General features: G+C 32.6%; 1 protein-coding gene across 9 annotated transcripts in view; it reads left to right on the top strand.

The window, feature by feature from the left end:
* Nucleotides 1-23,957, top strand: part of LOC118194869 (transcription intermediary factor 1-alpha-like) — a 219,359-nt gene that overhangs the window by 64,941 nt on the left and 130,461 nt on the right. For all 9 annotated transcript variants that reach the window (XM_085822432.1, XM_085822433.1, XM_085822434.1 and 6 more), the window contains 3 exons: nucleotides 6,334-6,544; nucleotides 17,799-18,002; nucleotides 18,079-18,563. In XM_085822432.1, coding sequence (XP_085678558.1) covers nucleotides 6,334-6,544; nucleotides 17,799-18,002; nucleotides 18,079-18,563 — 900 coding nt within the window. The remainder of the gene's footprint in view (nucleotides 1-6,333; nucleotides 6,545-17,798; nucleotides 18,003-18,078; nucleotides 18,564-23,957) is intronic.

The raw sequence follows: 23,957 nt of genomic DNA, 5'->3' as shown, positions 1-23,957 counted from the left end.
AGCTGCAACAATTAAAGAACACATTAGAAAATATCGAGATGAGCAGCCAGATGTATTTGAAATATTGAATTCTTTTGTTTATGTTGATGATTTTATTACTGGACAGGACAGTATAGATGAGGCTTTAAGCTTATCACGTAAAGCTAAACAAAATTATGAGTGCAGCAAGTATGAACTTGCGTAAATGGGTATCGAATGATCCTGAGCTGATGAGAAAATGGGAAAAAGAAGAGTTCGAGATCCATCCACATAAAATCAATGACTCAAACGAGACACTTAAGATCTTGGGAATATCTTGGAATACTAATGAAGACAGTCTGAGCATAGACACAGACAGTTTGATGGAATTCCTTAAGAATAAGCATAATACGAAACGGTTCATCTTGAAAACTGCCGGGAAGATTTTTGATCCCTTTGGGTTAATAACTCCATTTACTGTTAGACTTAAATTCTTGCTACAAGAACTTTGGATTCGAAAATTGACATGGGATGATGAACTACCTACAGATATCTGTCAAGAGTGGGCAAAGTGGTGCTGTGAGTGTCATCATCTAAGTAAAATTGCAGTTCCAAGATTCGTTTTGAATCCCGAAGCTGATTCCATAGAGATCCATTGCTTTTCAGATGCCAGTCAGAGGGCGTACGGTACTGTTGTCTACGTAAAACTGCGTAAGGAAGAAGAAATTTCTGTGAGTTTCGTCACATCAAAATGTCATGTTGCACCTGTGAAAAGAATTACGTTACCTCGTCTTGAATTACTTGGTGCTTTACTAGCAGCGCATTTAGGTTCTGGAGTTAAAAAATTGCTCGATCAAAAGAAATCCTCGAGAATATTTTATTGGACTGATGCCAAAATAGTGCTATGCTGGATTAAAGGTACCAGTACCAAATGGAAATCTTTCATCGCCAATAGAGTTAACGAGATTAGGAAGTTAACACAGCTGACAGAGTGGTTCTAATGTTCAACAAAAGAGAACCCAGCAGATGTTATGACGCGTGGTGTTCAAATTGACTTTCTTGTGAATTGTTCCAAATGGTGGTCATGCTGTGACTTTCTAACATGCTCAGAGATTTCTCATCAGGGCTTATCAGTTGAGGTAGTTGAAGAAGTGTGTCCAAATGAACTTAAAAAGGACAATGAACTGCATAACGATTCTAACTTAGTTTTATTGCATGTCTGAGGTGTATATTTTATCATAGGCCCAAAAAAGTGAGTTTAAAGAACGAAATAAATCAATTAAAAAGAGGTAAGTGTATAAACCTCAAAAGTACTAGTATAGAACTAAAAAAATTGTCCAGATGATAATTTAGCGAGTTTTTATACCACTGAAGGTATAGAGTGGAAATTTATTCCTCCAAAGTCGCCAAATTTCGGCGGAATTTGGAAGGCCGGGGTTAAATCATTTAAGAGTCATTTGAAGAGAGTTATTGGTAATCAGTGTTTAACTTTAGAAGAATTTTTAACTGTTTTAACTGAAATTAAAGGAGTATTGAACTCAAGACCTCTTACTCCAATTTCAGCTGATTACAATAATTTTGAAACTGACCCCAGGTCACTTTTTGGTTGGTAGACCTATCACAACTCTAGCTGAGCCAGATTTATCCACCATAAATGAAAACAGACTTTCTAAATGGCAAAGAATCACTAAGTATACACAAAAAATTTGGAAATTATAGAAATGTGATTATCTTAATAGCTTACAAGAACGTCACAAGTGGAAATTTTAAAGGATGATGTTCAGTTGGGAACTCTTGTGTTAATAAAAGATGAAAATTTGCCTTCAACCAAATGGTTTGTGGGGAGAATAGCTGAGGTTTTTCATGGTAGGGATAACAAAATAAGAGTAGTAACTGTAAGATTGCCTAATCAGCATTTGCTGAAACGAAATGTTCGAGATATATGTATACTTTCTGTAGAATGAGGGTTTATTTCTATTATAAACTGTTATTTGTCGTAATAATTTGAATGTATATTTTTCAATATTGTGATTTGTTATTGTGAAATAATTTATTGTACTGCGTTTATATTTACATTTATTGAAATAATAGTTTTGAAATTGTTAATTTCAATGCCGGGAGTGTTTTGTATTAGCTGAGAAATGCTTGGCCCCAAAGCGGAATCTTGGCTAATGGCACATGCGCCGCGGAATTGGCACTGAAATGTATTCTGTGAGAAACTTGATTTTTGTGGTATATTGGTAGTTGAGATTCATATGTTACGCTCTGTAAGGTGAAACCTAGCGCTTGAGTGTCGCTATGGAAAATAAATGTATTGAAACTGTGTATGTGTGTGGAGTTATTTTATTACGATATACAGCTATCGACGGGAAATAGAATAAGTCAATACAAATATCATAAAACTTTTTCTGCATAACATCACTCATTTCCTTTCAGCAAAATGAAAAATGCAAAATATGTTAAAATGAAACTATTTTAGATTGTAGCTGCTTGTTTGAATTCGCTCGAAGCTAGACTGCAGATGGCACGAATAACGAATGTCCGTAATAGAAAAGTGTCGCCATGGAAATTGCGTGCTCAGGCTTATTCAAGGTTGATTTAAGTTTCTCGTCTCGGACTTTTACCGGAAGCCATTGGCAACTCCTAGGATTTACCCGCAAAGGCTTGTTAAAATCCCAAAATGGAATCAAGTTAAGACGCTTGAAAACTTTTACCAAGCCACTTTGGTAACAGCTAGGTTTTAGCTGTAAAACCTATCATTTACCAGACTTCGGGCTTTTATAATAACATATTATAAGTGTAAAATATTTAATGTTACTTGATAAATTTTACAAAGCTGATTTAATTTTCAAAATTGTTTTATAATTATATTTAATGATAGTGCATCTTACTTATGAATCTCTTTATTCTTAGGATGGTATTACAAAAGTGAAGTTCTGGCATAAATAATATATTAAATTAAATTTGATTAGTTACCATTTACTGATAGGTCCTGAATTTTTTTCATTAATGGTCCTTAAAAGTACTTAATTTCCATGTGCAGAAATGTGTATGAACCCTGATGAATGTAAAACTGCTTATGTGTAGCACATGATCATGTTTTGGAATTCATTAAAAGGCTGCATTTGAAATAAGTTTCTAGATTCTTGAGTTCTCCATCTGTGTTAAGACGTTACAAGTGCAAAAATTACTGCATAGCAATGCTTTGATCAGTCTGAATTTACTATAATCAGTTTGAAAATTTCAAAATAAACCAATTTTTAATTGAGCAAAATACAGGCAAGTTCTGAAAAATTGATCGCAATTTTTTTTTAATAAATTGTTGTTTTTCCATTGTATAGTCAAGTCGCTTTTGGGCAGTTTTACTTTTTGTATGGCTTTTGAAGTTGTGCAATATGTTTCATATTTAGTGCTAAGGCCATTCATTCTTGTGCTCTAACTGCTATAGTCACTGAAGGAGGTGCAGAGATCCTTGAGGAGCCATGATTCATGTTGATTGTTATCTTAAATTAGCAGCAACATAAATGAAAGAGCTCACGTTCTGAGATTGAAGTGCATGAAAAATGCCACTCTAACCGCAATACAGTGGAATCTCATTTACTTTGTAATTAACTATGTGGCGTGAGTAAACAGTGGACTCTTGAGAACTTTGAATTAAATTCTCTCAATCTTTGATATACAAATCTGCAATAAAGTCCACTTGTGCTAATGAAATGATAATACTCATTTAAAATAATAATTAGTGAGAAAGAAAATATGTCAGAAGCTGTCTTTCGAATAAAAGGTTAGTGTAATCTAGCATCATGAAGTTCCATTATTTGCTAAAATAAGCCATGAAAATGGAATGGATGAGTCATCAGATGGAAAACTTATTAATAAAAATTGCAAGATAAGCTTTGAATTCTTATTTATTAAAACTAGTGACTTAAATAAGAATCACTCTAATGGTCACCATGAAATGGCTGGTATCTGCATAGAACAAAATCTTAAATCTGAATTGAGTGCCGTTTATTCAAATGGAAATTAAAGCCTAGCCATTAAGTCTGTATTAGTGACTGGAAAACTACAGATGATATAAAAGATGAAGGAAGAGAACTAGTAAAAATTTTATGGCAAATCCTGTTCTCTTCTTTCCTGTTTTAAACAATGATTTGGAATTTATTTAAAATTTTAAATGTTGGCGAATCGACCAGTGTCGATATAGACTTTGCTTCAAGATATTTGAAGGAATTATGTGAAATAGTAAAAACGGCAGGCTACAGAGATGAGCAGTTGTGATAAAATGGATACATTCTGAAAATGCAAAATCGCCATTATGCTCTTTTATAACAGCCAAAGTCATTTTGGGTGTAAAAACCTCAAAAGACAATCTCACACTGTTATTAGTTAGGTGTGCAACAGAGGATTTCAAAATAAAATTCATGCTTGTATAGCATACAGAAAATCTGAGAGTTCTTAAAAATTTATTTAAAAAAAAAAAATCTTCTAGTGTTGTGGCATTCGAATAAGAAAGCATGGGTCATAAAAGCTTATATTTCACCAACTTTTAAATTTTTTATTTTTGCCCTCTAACAGAATATTATTGCAGGTAAAATTGATCATATTTTTGAAGTTTTGATGACTTTAAATAATGCCTAGCTTATCTGACTGGTCTTTGTGATTTGAATAAAAATGTACAAATAGCTTTTCTTCGGCAAATATGACACCATTATTTCAACTGATGGATCAGTGTCATTTCAATGTATTATGTTTTATTTATTTAAAAATGGGAGGAGCTGTTTTTAGAAGGGGACCTATTGCCTTAGTCACTTGGAAACAAGACCCTTCTTCCATTGCTTTATTTTTGTTTTAAAATTTGGTAGTCTTATAGATTCCCCCCCCCTCCCCAAAAAGAAATAATGCTGTGCTAGGTGCAGTTACCATAGCACAATTTTTTTAGCAATTTTTTTCAGTTTATTGCATTCATTAGCTTCAACAGAGAAGTTCAGGTTACAGTGAGTATGCTCCTGCCCCCCTTTTTTAATAGCTGATTTAATAGAATGGCACACCACTGTGAATTTTTATTTCTTGCCTAATTTTCTAAAAATGCCAACACTGCTTACAAAAGAGTGCGAAGGGGAAAATTCAATTGTATAACTGGTTTTCTTCTTTCAAAAAAGAGAAAATGTCAGTTCATGACAGACTGTGTTCTGGACATCTATCTATCTGTTCATGAACTTAATAAACGGATGGAAATAGCAAAAAAAAATTGTGCACTTGAAGATCGGTGATGGATAATTGAAGAGCTGCAGAACTTATCTTGACTATCTTGTAGCTCAGTTCAGCAAAACAGATGATTTGAGAGTGAGAAAGGTTGCTTTAAAATTTGTATCTCGTATTCTAACAGACCTGAGAAAAGATCATGAAGTGAAAACATGTGGTGCTTTGGATGAGCAGTTCCAGGCAACCCAGACTTTCATATCAAAGTTATTACTGGTGACAGGATTTGGTGCTATTCTTACAACCCTGAAACCAAATATCAAGCAAGCCATTGGAAGATGCCATTGTTACCTTGCTCAAAAAAGAGTATGTCACATAAAGTCAAACTCTGAGACCATGTCTCTTTTTTTTTTTTCGTTTTAATGCAAGGGGCAGGGATTGAGCATTCCGATTTTGTTACACCAAGGTCAGGCTTTTGATTTAGAGGTATTGAAAAGATTGCATAGTTGTAACTAGTATGCCTGAAAACAAATAGATAACAAACATACTAATAACGTTTCCTAATTTTTCTTTCCATACCATAGTAAAATATTTTTATTACTTTCATAGCTTGCCTTTCATTCTAATCAGAATTATGCTGTCAACTAATATTAGCTACATTTGTATTTTTTAAAACTTTTCCTAAAATATAAGGAGTGTATTTGATGGGGGTCATATTTTCAAGTAAATATTTTATTGTAGCTATCCAGTTAACCCATTAGTTTGATTTTAAACACTCCAAGATATTTATAAAACCGATCATGTGGGCTATGAAGGTTTCCTGTTTTAAGTTATATTGCATATCCTTTTTAATTTAAAGGAATTTATCTGTCAGTTAATGATAATCTATTTATTAAATTCCCGTATATTTCATCAAAGATTTATATAATAAATTTTGGAAATGATTTTCTGAGTGAGGATTTAATTGTATTAAATTTTTTTCCCTATTTCAGATGAAATTTGAGTTTTATATTGTTCCTTCTGATATTGCAATTTGAACTCTAAGGGAAACTTAACTTATTATACTTAATTATTTGAACGTGTTTAAGGATCAAGGAATATCCACTTAATTAAGATATGCTTATTGCAGAATTTTTATACATATGTTTGCTGAATGAATTTTTGTTGTAATTTTAGGTTTATAACTGACATAAACAAGAGAGGAAAAGCTTTGTTACAAGATTTAAATAAAGTTTGTACCGACAAAAAAAATCAATTGAATTTAAAAAATCAAGAATTGAGATCTGTAGCTGAGAGACTGAAACACTGCCAGAAATTTGCTGAAGCTGCCATCTCACTTGGTAGTGAAACTGCTCTTGTATATAGCAAAAAACCCATAATGAATCAGGTATCACAGTATTGAAAACTTTATTTTTCACTATTTTTTTAAAAACTACTTAAGATTATATACTGGTGTTCAAACTGCTCTTTATATACGTAAAAATAATATTTCATTAAGTAATTTGAGTTTTAATTTTTTTAATGAAATAAGCAAAAACTTAGGTGGTGGGGGGGAAAGAAAGAAAGAGGGAGAGGGTCCCCCCGGTGCATGAAAATAATACTATTTCTTGAAGCAATTAAATCAGTCTAATTAATTTTTTATGGACATGGAACGCACTTTTAATAATTTGCCATGCATCACAAAAAAGGCGATTGAAGCAGTATTTACTGTAAGCAAAGACTGACTAATTTCTGATTTGCAAGTTAAAAAATGGAGTTATCACTTTTATCGATCTATGGCAATTTAATAAAATTTTAGTAGAAATGCATTTCTTTCAACACTAGTTTAAATGGGAGTATTTTTTAGATAAAACATTTTTGTTGTACAGTCTGTTGCACATATACCAGGTTATCAAAAAGTCAGTATAAATTTGAAAACTTAATAAATCACGGAATAATGTAGATAGAGAGGTAAAAATTGACACACATACTTAGAATGACATGGGGTTTTATTAGAAAAGCAATAATCTGATCAGAAAAGCAATAATTAGCATAACAAATTAAGACAAAGCAAAGATGATGTGTTTTACAGGAAATGCTCAATATGTTCACCATCATTCCTCAACAATAGCTGTAGTCGAGGAATAATGTTGTGAACACCACTGTAAAGCATGTTCGGAGTTATGGTGAGGCATTGACGTCGAATGTTGTCTTTCAGCATCTCTAGAGATGTCGGTCGATCACGATACACTTGCGACTTCAGGTAACCCCAAAGCCAATAATCGCACGGACTGAGGTCTGGAGACCTGGGAGGCCAAGCATGGCGAAAGTGGCGGCTGAGCACATGATCAGCACCAAACGACGTGCGCAAGAGATCTTTCACGCGTCTAGCAATATGGGGTGGAGCGCCATCCTGCATAAAAATCGTACGTTCCAGCAGGTGTTTATCAGCCAAGCTGGGAAGATGCGATTCTGTAACATATCGACGTACCTCTCACCTATCACGTTAGCAGTTACAAAACCAGAATCACGCATTTCCTCGGAGAAAAAAGGCCCGATAACAGTAGATGTGGTAAATCCAACCCATACCGTGACTTTCTCGTCGTGAAATGGAGTTTCCACAACAGTTCTAGGATTTTCGGTAGCCCAAATTCTGCAGTTGTGGGCGTTGGCAGACCCTCAGAGCATGAAATGAGCTTCAGCGGTCCACAACACGTTACTCAACCAATCGTCATCTTCCGCAATGCCCACACCGCAAATGCCATCTTCTTCACTAAATCTCCAGGTAACAGTTCATGATGCTGATGGATTTTGTAAGGATAGCATCGGAGGGTACACCTAAGTGCCAACCAAATAGTAGTGTATGGAATGCCGGTGCAACGTGTGACTGCATGAGCGCTGACTTCCCCGTGCATAGACGAACCCGCTACAGTCTCCATTTCTTCCTGAACTTTCTCAGCAGCATTACGCCTTGTGCTCGGTGGGCCACTACGGGGTCTATCTTGTAAACAACCCGTGGCCTCGAACTTCGAAATCATTCTCACCACACCTGCATTTGTCAATGGACCTTTACCCGTTCGTATCCCCTTCCTATGGTGATAGGATCGTAACGCTGAACTAGCACATTCCCCATTCTGATAATACAGCTTCACTAAAAGCGCTTTTTCAGGTAACGTCAACATGCTGCGACTGCTGGTGCATCTGATTCTCTCTCTCATTACAGCTCCTTTTATACACGATTTTCATGTGCAATCACTGACGTTTTGCTGTCCAGCGCCACCTGTCGGACATTTTTTAACTTTTTTTTTTTTTTTTTTGGTTCTAATAAAACCCCATGTCATTCTAAGTATGTGTGTCAATTTTTACCTTTCTATCTACATTATTCTGTGATTTATTAAGTTTTCAAATTCATACTGACTTTTTGATCACCCGGTATACACCAGACATCAACAGTATTTTCACAGGAGAGGGGAAAATGTTTCATTCACATCTTTGTTTCATCAAGGAGAGGAAAAAGAGAACATGTTTATGGGAGGTCTTTAAAGTACTTTCTCAAGGCAAAACAAGCTACTACAAAAAATTTGAAAACTGAACATTATTGTTATCTAGTACTATATAGTGTATTTTGATCAATTTTGTTTCTAAAATGCCAGTAATGGCTTGACATCATTTGGAAGTATGGCATGAGTTTTGCACATAGTGTATTTGCTATTGAACTTCGGAAATCTAGAATTTGATTTCAGTATTTATTGAGTTCTTTATAATGCTTGAAGTGTCTTAAAATAAAATAAAATAAAAAATTCTGAAGTGGAGAGATATCTGCCATTCAGAAGCAGATAATTATTTATGGAAGTGATTAGATGACTGAATATTTCAAAACAGGCAATGATTAAGAAACCGACACCAGGTCATAGGGGGGAAAAAATGCTTCTTAAGATCAGTTTCTATCTATAATTATTTATTGCAGCTGAAACTTGGAATAGATTCTGAGTTTGTAACTGCCACTGGAACTTCTGTCTCAGAAAACTGCGTAAGAAAGACTGTTATGTCAGAAAGAAAGTGCATTATATTTCATTGATCTTTACTATTGGGTATGGCATAAATGGACTGTTAAAAGCATCAGATAACATTTGATTCTAAATGTATTGACATCTTGAGTAAGCAGGAACATGAAACAGTAAAGAATACAACCATTATAAAAATGCAGAATGAATATTGGGGAAATAATAATAATCTGTGTACCCCCATTTGAATATAATAGAGGGCTGGTGCCTTTCCAGAAGTACCAAGATAAAAATCTTACAATCTTAATTTTAGAAGGAGGGGAAGAATTCTGAAATGTGCATGGGAATCTGGCTTTCTTTTCATGTATGATAATCTACACTGCTCAAAATGATCAGGGGATATTAAGATTTTGGATATAAACAGCAGATGAGGAAATGTTTTATTCACTCATGTGTAGGTTTGTAGATATGAGAAAATAAAAAGAGCAACAAATAATTGCTAATTAAATTTTGTTGAGAAGATTTGTCAGTGAACAAAAAATGCACAATTTGTGCGTACATGCAACAGGGTTGCCTTTCAAACTGGAGAATGAAATTCCCTGACATTTCCAGGTGTGTTTCAAGAAATTTCCAGGCTATTCGCATAGTGCGCATTGGCTGTGCTAAGGGTAAATTAACTATGGTACCATTTGAAAACACAAACATTTGCCAATTACGTAAACACCAAAGCATTACTTTCACAACTCTAATGGGAGTTGTTTTCTCCACTGAGGACTGAGGTTAGAATCTGCCTAATCAGAATTTAAAAATTGCTTTTCTGCAGACATTTTGTTGCTAAGGGAAGAAAGAAACCTAATTAATGATATTTTAAAATAAATTCAAGTATGTTATATTTATTTAGCAGCATACATAAGTAAAAAATATGTGCACTAAATTTTTTGATGGTATGTCATATTACGGCTAGGGTTAGTTTCACAAGTATGCCAGAGAAAATTGCCCAAAATTTGAAATTATTATTAACTAATAATATATAAATTTGGAAGGAAGAAGACACATTAAATGATATGAATAACATTAAAACAAAGTTAATTACTTTATGATTAAAAACTGAATTACAAAAATCGACGGTATTTTGGCGTGTTGCATGTGTACAGGTTTGTAATAGATTAAATGCACAAGTCCGACAGTATGTTAATAAAATTTATTTTTATAAAATATATATATTAGAATGCTGGAAATTTCCTCATAGATATTTGTACAAGTGTTTACAATATCACACAGTATAATCAATAGTTATAATTCAAACTACTAAAAACATAACGCAGCACAAAGCGTATCTAAAAGGAAAGCTAATCTCAGTTCACGCAGAACTAAGTAACTTGCAACATTGCATTTATTCAAATTTCATTACAAATTACCGAGATATCCATTTACTGAAAGCTAAATGCACATGCCCCTGTATTCTTAGTCTTCAAGCATAGCTTTCTCTTAAAATTTATCTTGCACTGCATTGCATGGGGAAATGCAACAATTTTAATTATAATTCTACTAAAGTTAACTATTTAAATACAAAATTCACAACAATAGATATATTCAATGGTTAGCCTAAATGACTGATTGTTATTTTTTTATTTTACTGCAAAATGACCAATAAGGCATTCAAGAAAGAAGAAAAGGTTTAAAAGATTTTGTTTTATAGGAGAACAAGGGAATTTACCTTCATTCAACTTGCACTGCACATGTGCATGTGAATTTCTGGATTTTCGAGGATGCTGGAAACCAAAGATGCTACAAACTTGCTTTGCCTTCTTAAAAGACAATGTGATCAGCGCTGCAAAAGTTGGCTCTACACCAGCTGTCCGAATGATGCCTCATACTGTACAGGATTTGCTAAGAAAGTGATTGCTTCTCACGTAGGCGCGAAAATTGCTTTTTTATGGATCACAGTATGAAATTCAGTGACTTTTCAAGATTTTGACTAAAATATTTAAATTCTCCGATTTTTTGGTCAATTTTCAAATTTGCTGACTTTTCTAGGTAGCGTGGCAACTTTGAAGCAAACAAAAAATATGATTTCTTGGATACATATGAGTTTTATTAAGGTGTATGGCCCATATCTGGGGAACATGCTGTCCAGTCCATTTGAAAGATTCGTTTCTGGAAAAGGAAATCATCCAATAAGTGAGCACGATGTGGCCCAGCATTTTCATCCATTAGAATTAATTCATCTCCTGTTTCCTGCAGCGTAAAGAACTGAGGATCTCATCCATATATCGCTGAACTGTTAGTGCTGCATTCCTGATAATAAGTAGGTAGGTGTGGTCATTGATAGAAATATGGGCTCAGACCATCACTCTGCCTCTACTAAATTGCACATAATCATGCTCAATTACAAGAGTATCCCATGTGCCAAGTTCTCTCTAGATAAGAATTTTGCATATTGTCAGATTGTACATTACAGCTGGCCTTGCCCATGAAGAGCATGTTGCTCCTCTTATCTCATCCCCATCTGAGATGCTCTTGTGCCAACCTTCTGCAGGCAGAACGGTTGGTCCTGTGCCAGTGAAACACACACCACATGTTTGCTAGCATACAAGCCCACATGGGGAGTCGGTTTAGAATAGTTTGAATTGAAACTCTGGTAATAGTAGCCCTCTGAAGGTGCTGTTGCAAGAAAGTGGCTTTTATAGTGTGGTTTCTACTGACTGTTAGTGTTAAATACCAATCCTCATTTTGTGCTGCTGCAGGCATACAATCTTGTCCCGGTCGGTCTTCGGCGAACATTTCTAGTTTCCCAAAACCAATTCCGTAGTCTGGGAATGACACTTTGAGAAGCTCCTTACATCCGTTACAACTGATTCCATTTGACGCACCTCTAAAGGACCGATGGCCCTCCAAGCTTCCGATTTAGCTAAGTCATCTTGTTGAGACATTCTATTCACCATTACAAAACATTCAACACATATCAGTTGTTTTTAATCTTATCTTACGGAAGGGATGCTGCAAGTCTGCTTTCTTTCCTTATCTAGAAATGCATAGTTTTTATGTCACAGACAAAATGTGCATATTTCCATCTATGTAAATGTTTATAATTTTCATTTTTATTAAAATAATTGTCAATTATGTGATTATTTCATATTTAGCTCGCAGTATCCCCTAATTGTTTTGAGCAGTGTATTAAACTAATTTAATTTATAAATGTCTTAAAAAACAGACATTGAGCTTAATGAAGTGGCTAGCCAAATCATCTTAATTTGAATCCCTTAGATAACATACAGGACACTCTAAGAAGAGCCATGGGATGACAGACTTCTTGTATAGCCTATTAGAATCTTGAAGATTTTGTTGATGGAGAGCGAAATTTTATCTCCCAAACTCTTAATAAATAACCTTTCTGAAAACATGAAATTAATTGTGGTGTGCAGAAATTTGTAGAGATCACATACCTTGTTAATGTCAGAAATCTGTATTTTCTTTTGACATTATGCACTTTTTCCTAAAATTTTGTTGTCATATGTTATTTCATATTTATGTTTAAGGATATTTTGTGTTCTATGCATTCACATTGAATTTTTCACTTTGTCTTTATGCCTAGTGGTACTGTATATCCCCTCAAATTAATTAATCGAAGAGTTTAGAGTAGTCATTGTTTTTGTGTGTATGAAATAATGTTGGACACCAGTGTATGATTATTTTCTTTCAGGCTGTTTGTGAGTTTTTTAATGTAAACTATGATTTTTTTTTTAAATCTTCATTGAAGATATTCAAAAAATAATGAGAAGACAAAATTATTTGCTTTATTTATATTTAAAACTTCATTAAATAGGAATATTTCATTTATGAAAGTTTTTCATTATGTCAGTTTTTCTATTTTGATAATTCTTTAAGTTATGATTTTTAATTAATGAAAAGGCAGGTCTATATGCTGTATCTATCTTTAAGTAATTAACTTAATTATTACTGAGGTTGTAAGATCACAAATTATCATATGAAAAAAAAAAAAAAATGCTGTGATCATCCAGATTTATCTCTGACAGTTCTTCATATTAAAATCTTTTTATTTGAGAACTGTAATTCGTGTCAGAATATCATCGAGCTCAGTGCTATCTCAGATATTTTTGTCTTACATAAATTTCTGCTCATTCTGAGTTGTTATAAATGTTTTTGTGTGATTACAATTTTTATTGAACATATATCAAGTAAATTTGCTCTAAAAATTAAATATGTAAAAATATTTACTTGAATATAAAGCATTTTTCTGCCACTAGAAATATCTATGTAGTTCCGTGTTTAATTTATTTCATTTTTTAAAAATTTGTCTATAATGTGTGTTGTGAGAATTTAAAAGACTTTAAACTTGATTTAGTATCTGGTCCATGTTTATTGTTTGAGTTTTTTAGGACTTTATTTATTTATTTATTTTTACGATTTCAGCATTTTTTAAAGTATCTAAAATAGATTATTCAAATATTCACAAAAATGATGCTACAATACCTTTTTTAGTTAGATTGCTATGTTAGATCCATTTTTGGTAACATTTCTTTCCCTTGGAAATATTTTATTATATCATATTTAATATGAAAAAATTTTATTATATCATATATAATGTGAAAATAGATGACGTAAAAGAATAATATATGTGCAGTCACAGACGCATAGAAATTTACAAAATTGTGCAGCAAGCATTCATTTTAGTCAAATATTAATTTACTGTTGCGTTAACTGTTTGTGAAATGGTGAATGTCATTTGAAGATGATGATTTACTGTTTACTACATGTATATATCAACTAGAACTCTGTAGAGAGTGTCACAAATGTATTAGAAACAGTAAATTATGTAAGAGGTTTACATATTGAACATACAGTGAAAGCTTGAATACAGTCAAAAGTCGTTAATCCGGACTCGTCGGGACTTCGGCGATTCCGGATTATAGATCATCAGTTTAAATCTGGTAAGATGGCATGCAGAAATTATAAAATTAAAAATATGAAACCGTAATTTATGAAATAAAGAACAATTATGATCTAAAGGGTATCAAAATTTACAAAAAAAAAAAAAAAAAAAAAAAAAAAAAAAAAAATCTTAATATTTATTTGTTTACTTTATTAAACATTTCTTTCAATGTAAGTTGTTTAAGTTGTTTCGTTTTTTATGCGATAATACATTCTCTTTAATTCTATAAACAGACATAATTTCTTGTTCAGTTACAAAGTTCCGCTGTTCAAGTCCTATAATTCCTGTGTCGAGAATACCGATTAATTTGTCAATCAAAATCTTTTCGTTTTCAATAACCTCTGTTACTTTCTTCGCTATCGGAAGCGAATTATAATGACGAGGAATTTGATTTAAATCATATCAAAGAGGGAGTACATCGAGATGAAATACTACATTTAGTAAGGAATTATAAGCCAAATAAAATAAAAACATCTGCCCTGAAGATAAGGATAGTGCTGACAGATCAACTACCAATTCATTGCGCACCGTGTTAAAGATAAACAAAGTTTAGATAAACAAAGGATATGCCTTTATCCATTTTTTGCAGCAATTCCACTTTTTGTTTAATGGACTTCGAAGCATACTTTCGCTTTGTAGATCCTTTACATATTAGTAAATATATATCAGAAGTTCTATTTGACATAATCAAAAGTTCAAGCTTACTTTTATAAAATTGCTCTAACAGTCTGCAAAAAATAATAAGCCAAATCCAATTCGAAGATTAAGGAACAACGCAATCTGCAACATTAACTGAATTAGATAATTTTAGCTTAGCTTATACCATCCGTTATACATTAAATGCACATTCGTAAACCTATTTTGCGCACACGCATATTCGCAGCCGTAAAGGTTTTACGCGCATGTGCAGAAAATTTGTAGCTTTGATGTCCGGATTATGGGTGTCCGAATGAACGACTTTTGACTGTATTGTGTTTTAAAATAGGCTTCTGTTAAAAGCACGCACACTGATTCCTATGTGGCAAATGCTTACCAAACTTGGCAACCTTTTGTGATTTTGCAGACTATTTGGCGACAAAAAATAGTTGCAAAAACTGTTGCCAGCTTGGTGCTATCTTCCCAATTTGGTGAGATAACCATTTGCGACAGTGTTAAGTGGACTTACCCGTGTAACTCTGTTTGTCCAGCGATGCTTTACTCTCCTGAGGCCTTTCATGTTTTATTATACAAGAGATGCTGTAATTTACATATAATTTCACTAAAATTATTTACATATTTACAAAATTCATAACATTTGCCCCTTTTCAAAGGACTGTACATTCCGAGCAGTAAAATTCTTGGACAGGAAGTCTTACCTAAACTAAGGAAAATCAATGAAATTCTAAAATAATAATTTCAATAAATAACATACAACATATCAAATACTAAATCAATAAATTAATGCGTTCATTTATAAATTTGTATACACAGGACCATAAAACTAGTTTGTAAGATGATAAATTTTATTATTGATAAATTCTATTTGTACAAAAATATAAGCCTAGTTTGTTCATCTCGGTTGTGAACAGATTGGTTTATGGAGTGGCTTTTCTGAGAAGTTAAGAATTATCAACTGCTATTGCAGAATGTCTTTTTCTTTAGATGGGGGCTTCAAATGAGCAATGGGATTGGTATATGTGACTCACCTAAAAGATAAGACCACATCATTTCCGTCTTTAGTTTTCTTAACCTGGGAGCACATATGCGCTCATCCGATTCGTGGTTTTTGAAGAAAAATCTGTAAATCTTCAGAAAAAGTGTTGTTACATCTATGCTAATAATAAATTTTATGACCAAACAAAAAAATATGCATATTAAAATTTCTAAGTTCTCCAAATGCTTTTATGAAATAAAATTTCTTAAAGGAGTAGAAAATTGCATTATATACTAATAGTATATGAAAAAAAATAGTATATATTTGCTCTGTATCCATTCTTTATTTTCTTATTAGCACTTTAGATGCAGAGAAAAAAATGCAACAACAAATATTAGCAGCTCATTGAATAAAATGTCATCTGTTCCAAATACAAATATCTTCACATTTGATGCACCATGTTTTTGTTTTTTTGTACTTTTTCACAGGGCAAACACTACTTTTGTTATTCAAGTTCAACCATTTATTCATGGGTAAAAAAGTATTTTTATCCTAAAATATAAACAATATAAAATTTTTGGATAGTAATTATTCCAGAGTAAAACAGTAAATTAGAATATTTTATTATTTTTGAAATGTGCGTGCTTGTTGCGATGAATCGGCAACAACACACTGTACTGGAAAATCATTATCAGTACTATATAATCTGTTACTTTGAAATATTCAAAATTGCTTTCTGCCATTCGACATGGCTTGTGACTATATTAATGAAAGCTGCAGCAAATAGTGCTAGTCGCCTGAATTTTCCCCCCTCGTCTTCATTTACATTTAGTGTGTTTCATTTAATGCACAGCACATAAATAAAGGCTGAGGTGAACTGCAGTCTCAAATAAGGTGAAGAACATAAGAGGTGTGTGTGGTAATGATGACATTAATTTCTATCTCAAATAGAGAAGGATAGTAACTGCTTTGAAGTGCCTCTTTTAGAGAAACAAACTATAGTCACAGTGGTACGTACTTTATTCTCTGCATGCCTGTTTGACTCAGGACATGATGTACTGTGCTTTTGTAGCATATAATTGCAGTGGGACACCACTATTATAATCCATTTGGTAATATTTTTCAAAAATATAATTTACAATTCCACTTGGCCAGTATTATGATTTCATGCATGCATTTCATAGAAAATGTGATGTATTAAAGATAATGAAGGAATTGGAACTAATATTTCTTTAAATTAATATATCTGAATTAAATTTTTGTAACCCTAACATTTCATACTGTGACCCATTTGAGCTTGCGACCTTCAATTTAAAAAACACTAGTCTAAAATATATAAGACATGTAACTTCCAAAAAGAGATCTATAAACTCTGAGGTGCAGCCAGGCCATATAATGTTTTTATGGCAATCGTTGTATTCACTTATGTCACTGAAGAGCACCTTGAATGAAAGATTTCTGTCTTTATTATTGCAGTTGAGGTGTGCTCACCACGATGATTGTGTTTCCCAAGGCCAGAGGTCTCTCACCATGCCATAATAGTAGAAGTATTTGTAAATGATTTGGACTGCACAATGAAAACTTATATTTTCTTTTTTTAACCATCACGTTTTCTGGACCTTAACCCAGATTTATATTTCCTTATTGACATATTAAATTGATAGGTTTTCTGCCAAGGAAATTATAAAACTTGTGGAGAGTGTTGCAGCTCAGATAATCGTGAATATCTGTTGCACATATTTGCTGATTTTTTTAATCCATCATATGTCTGCTTGCTGTGATAGATGCTTATTCTGTATATATTGTGATAATAATACGAATGGATCTCCTGAGATCCAGGGAGGAATATTTGAAAGTATATTATATATTGTAGTTACAGGTCGTTTTCGTATCAGAAGCTGGATAACTTATTATTGCATTATTTTAAATATATAATGATACACTTTTTCTTTTTTGATAATTTAATTCTCCTGTATGTGCATATGTTTTCAGCTTAACCAGTGTATATTACGATGAAACTTACAACGTGTTTGTTTTTATGATGTAATGATAACTTATGACTATTTTTCAGTTGCGTCGTATTTTAAGGCATCGCTGTGAAGTTCCAAATCCTCATCATATGGTGGATATACAATTCACTTATGTATCAAGCTTCTTGGCACAGTATATTAGTAGCTTAGGACAAATATTAGTAGATCAACAACCTATTCCTGGGACAACAGTAAATCAGAATCAAATGTTGCCGATGCCAGAGACAGTATCTCAAAGCCCAGTTGTAAGTAAACTAAATTTGGAAATATATAGTAAATCACTTATATATTTTTTATTAAAAAAATATGTTTTATATCTAGCCAAATACGCCGCCTGTAATACGCCAGTCTCCTCAAATGCAACAGCGTGCAGTTCCAGTTCCTGTACAAATGAATCAACAACAGCAACAACATATAGGACCTTATGGACAACCGCAAGTTACATCATCTACAGATCTAGCTCGTAATGTGAATAACAACTTACAAGGTAGACAAATGATGAACAATAATAAAATAACTTACAATCGAACTATTCAACGTGCTAACATGCAGCAGAATCAACCAACAAATTTTAATATGCAGCCAAATGTGAATTATGTTCAAAGAAATGTAGTACATCAACGGCAGCCTGCACCTCAGATGAGACAACATCCACAAGTTCAGCAGCAAATGCAGCCCCAACAACAAGTGCAAAATCCTCCTGCTTATAACAATACAGTTCAGTTACCTATGCCATTACGTCAAAACAAGAGTATATCAGTCACTCCTCTTCCTAGCCCTGCTGGTCCATCACCATCCAAACAAAGGTGAGTAGTATATCTGACGGATTTGACATGCATTAAATGTATACATTTTCACATTATTTGGTAATTTTTTTCACAATTTTCATGATCATAAATTATAATTTTTATTAGAATGCTTTGGAATAACTATTAAAATTCACATTCAGAATTTTATTTTTTGCTTTCAAAATGCAAATATCATTTGCTTTATAATTACAGAAGTGATTAGAAATATTTTGATGATGATCTGATCATTTGAAAGACTGGCTTATCTTAAAAGTCTGTTGTCATTTAAGTCTTAAAATAAGTTAAGCTAAATGCTGCAGTAATAGTTTCCATTTATGAATATATATAAAGGGTGTAACAGAAGTAATGGTCATAATTTTAAGAGGTGCCAGAACATAGCAAAAGTAACAATTTTCTGTAACACTGCTTATAGTTTTAAAGTATGAACATGGAATCGCAGGTAAGTATGAAGTAATCAAAAACAAAGTCCAACATTTAGAATCAGCATAAATTTTGAAAAATATTTTGCAGTACTAGTTTTGATAGTTTTTTAACTACCTTGTGTAGCTAGCTGCTAAGTGCAAATGAACCAGATAAAGGATGAAAAGAAGATAAGGATAGAGATAAGCTAAGTTAGACAGAAGCTACCGATGCCATCTATTGATGAAACAAGAAAAACTAAAACAAAATTTCTTTAAAGGCAGAAGGTAAAGATGTATTGCAATTGGCATTATTAACTAGAACAGAAATGTTTTTTTAGATGTGAAGCACTTCTAAAAAGTCTTAATTTTCCAATGGAGGGTGTTTTCTGAATACTTTTGGCTGCAGAAAAATGGAAAGTGTGATTTTCATTCCAACAATGTTGAGCAACAGCGGATTTTCTGTGTTTCCTTTTTCCTAACATATGTCTCATGTTCTTTAACATGAAATTTTAAGGTTCTATTTGTTTGATCAATGTAAATTAAACCACATTCTTGTAAATACCACAGGAATCCTGTAAATACCACAGGAAATCATATCCGGAATGGAGTCCTTAAGCATGGAACCAAGCATTTTATTGATAGGAGAGAAAACAACCCGAAAGTTGAATTTCTGCAAAATACATGCAGTTTTATAGCTAATTGACGAAAAGAAAGGAATGACAACAGAATTCCTGTAATCACCTAAAACAAAATTGTACCTTTTGATGTGTTCTGATGATAATTTTTTAACTGCACGGTTAATAATGTTTGGTGAAAAGCCTCTGTCAATAGCAACTGCTTTTAAATAATTTAGTTCTTGATCAAGAGCTGATTTGGAGGAGCAAACTTGAAGTGCACGGAAAACAAAGAAATAAAATGAAGCTGACTTCTGTTTCATCGAATGACATGATTTGAAGTGTTGCAGATGGCAAACCGATAAAGGTTTACAGTAAGCAATAGTACTGAAGTCAGATATGTTACATGTAACCAAAATGTCAAGGAATGGAAGAGAATTTTTCACCCCTTATTTGGTTCATTTGAACTTAGCAGTTGAAGAAGGTAGTTCAAAAACCATCGCAACTAGTACTGAAAAAATGTTTTTGAAATTTATGCTGATTCTTAATGTTGGACTTTGTTTGTTATTCAATGTGACATTTAAACTAAAGTATGAAGTACATGGAAAATGAAAAAAGGTCATTTTACGTAAGGGTAATACATGTGTCACAAGATGGAAGGATTGGCATACACTTTGGAAGATGCTGAGCATCAATCTGTATTTTGTAAATGAGATCGTTCATGGTTTTCATGCATGTATTGAAATCATTAGTTTATACAGTTCTTTTAAATATCGCATATTGTTACTTGTAAATAACTGCAGTTTAAACAGCTTTTCATTTTTATGTTTCACATTTTTAGTTTTAATGTTTGTTTCTGCTTTCAAATCTCACATTCCTACTCTCATTATATTATGAAAAGTTTTACTTATAGCATGTTTTATTACCCCTTGAAGTTGTGACCATTAATCCTGCTTATCATGTGCATAATTATATGAATATTGCTTTAAAACTGTGTTGTGTGTTTGTGTAACTGTAAAATATTTTTATGGCAGTCTTAGTGAAGAGAACAAATAAAGCAGAAGGCTGGATTCCATGCATGTGTAAATTTTATTGGCATATTTTAAACACCTTTTCAAAGTGTTTATACTGTTTTCGGTGTGTAGGGCAAGCAAAGTAGGAAATATTGCTGCTCTTGGTATTTATTCTAAACCTTATGGACAAGCATTCCAATGCAATAAATGGAAGTTACACACTGAATAATATCGTTTCTTTATAAAATAAGTGTGCAAGTCTCCAGGGTGCCATTAATATATGATAGTATCTGAGCAGTTTTTATCCTACTATTTGATTTTACCATTTTGAACAGCTTAAGATTTTACACTCTGTATCTTTAATTTCTGATCTGATTTTTAACTAGGTCTTTAGCTATATAAAATTGTTTCAGATATTAAACTGAAATCAGTATAAAAGTATCAGATTACAGTTTTGTGATTTTTTTTTTTTTTTTTTTTTTTTTTTTTTTTAAATCCTCAGCATTAAGGACATAAAATTTTGTATAGAAGGGTGCCTTTCTTATTCACTTCACTGCACATAAAAATTTCTGCTTGCTTTTAATGTGTTCGATTTCAAGTTGTTGGATATATATTGGCAGAAAAGGAATCATCAAGACACAAAGTGAGAGAGTTGTTTATTTAATTATAATCAAGAAAATACCATTTATTTGTGACATTTTGAGGAACTTTAGAATTTCAGAGCTAAACTGTAAATGCTAGGAGGGTTAAAACTGTTTTTAGCAGTTAACAGTATAAAAAAAAAAAAAAAAAAAAAATTAAAACACTGCAATTCAAAAACTTTAATCTAATGTATCAAGCCTACCATTAAAGTTAAAATTAAAAAATAGTTTAAATTTATTTTATTTATTTATTTATTCAAAGCAAGCAAAACAGTGAATTTTGTTTTAGACACACCATGTAATTTGAGTTTTTAGTGTAGCTGAGTTGAGCAGTTTGTAGTTATTTTTAAAAATTACACCTGAAATGCTGTTAAAATGTATTTTGGAACTATAAATAATTTTTATGATTGCATTGTTTTAATATTTTGGCATTAGAAACATCTTTAAAAGAGTTGAAAAATTTTGACCTATCTTACACTGTCATGCATTTCCATCTGTTCAATTTTGCAGGTGTTGTGACTGTGTGAGAAAGTTTGTATTTTCTTACAGCCCAGCAAGTAGTCAAAAATCTTACGATGCTGCTATTTGATTTATAATGATTTAATATTTAAAAAGAAATAAATGCATTTCTTATTAATATAAAAATTTTATTTTTAAGAATATATCACATTAATGATTTTAAGGAACATTTGCAGCATTATTGTAATTATTAAAACATGTTTCAGAGGCCATATGTGTACTTCACTTCAGATTTGTCTGATATCTACTTTCTTGTACAAAATAAAAAGGAAGTATTGTAATCGTGAAAAGTTTCAGGCAGCATATTTCAATGAAAATATTCATTTTGACCGCTATCAAATGCAATTTAACGATGTTTTTCTTTTTCTTCAAAAAAATTATAAAACTGCTTTAAAATGAATTCTGAAGAGAATTTTTCATGGCGTCTGTACGAACGTATCTTGCATAACTCGCAGCCTCAGAATGTTGAAATTTTGTATATAGGACTGCTATAACATGTAGATGTGCACCTCGTATTTTGGTTGCAATCGGTCACACCAAACGTATATAAATATACACTCAAGGGCCAAAACATTATGACCACTTGTCAGTAACGAGTTGGGCCACCTTTGGTGCGCAACACAGCTTCAACCCGCCTTGGTATGGATGCCACAAGTCCTTGATAGATGGCCGGAGACAGATTGTACCAGATGTTGTAGCAAGGGTCACACAAATTCGAGATATTGCGAATTGGTGGTCTTTGACCTCTGAGATGCCGTCCCATGACATCCCAAATGTGTTCTATCGGATTGAGATCCGGTGAGTTAGGCAGCCAGGACATTAACTAGAAATCAGCATCATGTTCCTGGAACCACTCCAACATAATTGTAGCCTTGTGACACGGGGTGTTGTCCTCACCTTTTCATTATGTATTTCATGTAATGCTCCCCTTTTCATTCTTGTAATGTACTTCAGGATTGATTTCTTAATATGATATTCACATGAGACAATGTTTGGTTTACTTGATAACTATGCAAAGCAAAATATTGCCAATATTCACATTTATAAAACATAATGTACACTATGTTACTATTATGCTACTAATTAAAATAATGCAAATTATGTGGAACATTGTAATCTTTTGCCTAGTAAGATAAATAAATCAGATACAAATTAGGCTAGTTATAGGTTAACTTTTTGTCTGATTTATTTTAGGCTAATCCTAGGTTAAATTGAAATGAAAATAAGTGATTCTGGCATTTAACCTGATCCTTAGGGATTGGAGCAATAAAAAAGAAATTCAATATACATACTGTGCATTATTGTATAGGTTGATTTAAGTAATGACAGAATAAATTATTTTTCTTTCTCTGATATATAATCTGAATGGGGGGAAGAAGGATAATAAATATTGTCTAACCATAAATGGCCCCTAATTTTTGCCATGACATTCATAGTTATTCAACTAGGATATGACCTAACAAAAGCTTATGAGGGATGACCTGTAATTTGAGTAGACATGTGTACCTCTTCCTTCACTTTTGATACATCAGTTTGATAATGCTGGGTATAAACTGTTTATCAAAGTTAATGTGGGTGTTCTTATGTTGGCGAGTATGGGAAGACTGTTACAGTTTTAAGCTTGAAGACAATTTTTTTTCATAAATTAGATATAAATTTTCATAAAGATGACAAAAAAATCATTCCATTATGACATTTTTTGGCAAACCTGTTTTTGCCACATATTTTTATTAGACTTAAGTTACTGTCAAATCACATGATGGAGAAATGTCCGTTAACAGAGTTAGGATTGTCAATCTTCACTGCTTGAGTGGGCAAATCTGCATTTTTCCAGGGAGAGGAAGAAATATTGAAGCATTTCATCGCTTCAGCATTCTTATATTATGTGTTTGTGCATCATTAAGTATGGTAATTATTCATCATTTAATTTTGAAAAACGTGTAGCTTGGAAACATTTGAGTTGATTTGCACTCATGGATTTCTTCACATTTTTACCCGTAAATATGTGGGCATTGTGATGTCCTTAAATTCCAATATTGTACAAGATTGTGTAATATCAAAGCATATCTTTCCACTTTCTTCTTTGAAGTTCTTTGATCTTGTTTCTACACTATCTAATTTGCATCTTTGAGAATTTTTCTTTTTTGACAAGATTTCATCAAATTAATTAGAAATCTGAATTGGCAAATACAAAATATATGTA

The sequence above is a fragment of the Stegodyphus dumicola genome, chromosome 8 (assembly GCF_044657685.1).
Source record: "Stegodyphus dumicola isolate Sdum_Otavi_A_Nest chromosome 8, ASM4465768v1".
NCBI classification, from domain to species: domain Eukaryota; kingdom Metazoa; phylum Arthropoda; class Arachnida; order Araneae; family Eresidae; genus Stegodyphus; species Stegodyphus dumicola.
The sequence above is the reverse complement of the archived record's forward strand: the minus strand, read 5'-3'. Positions and strand labels throughout refer to the sequence as shown.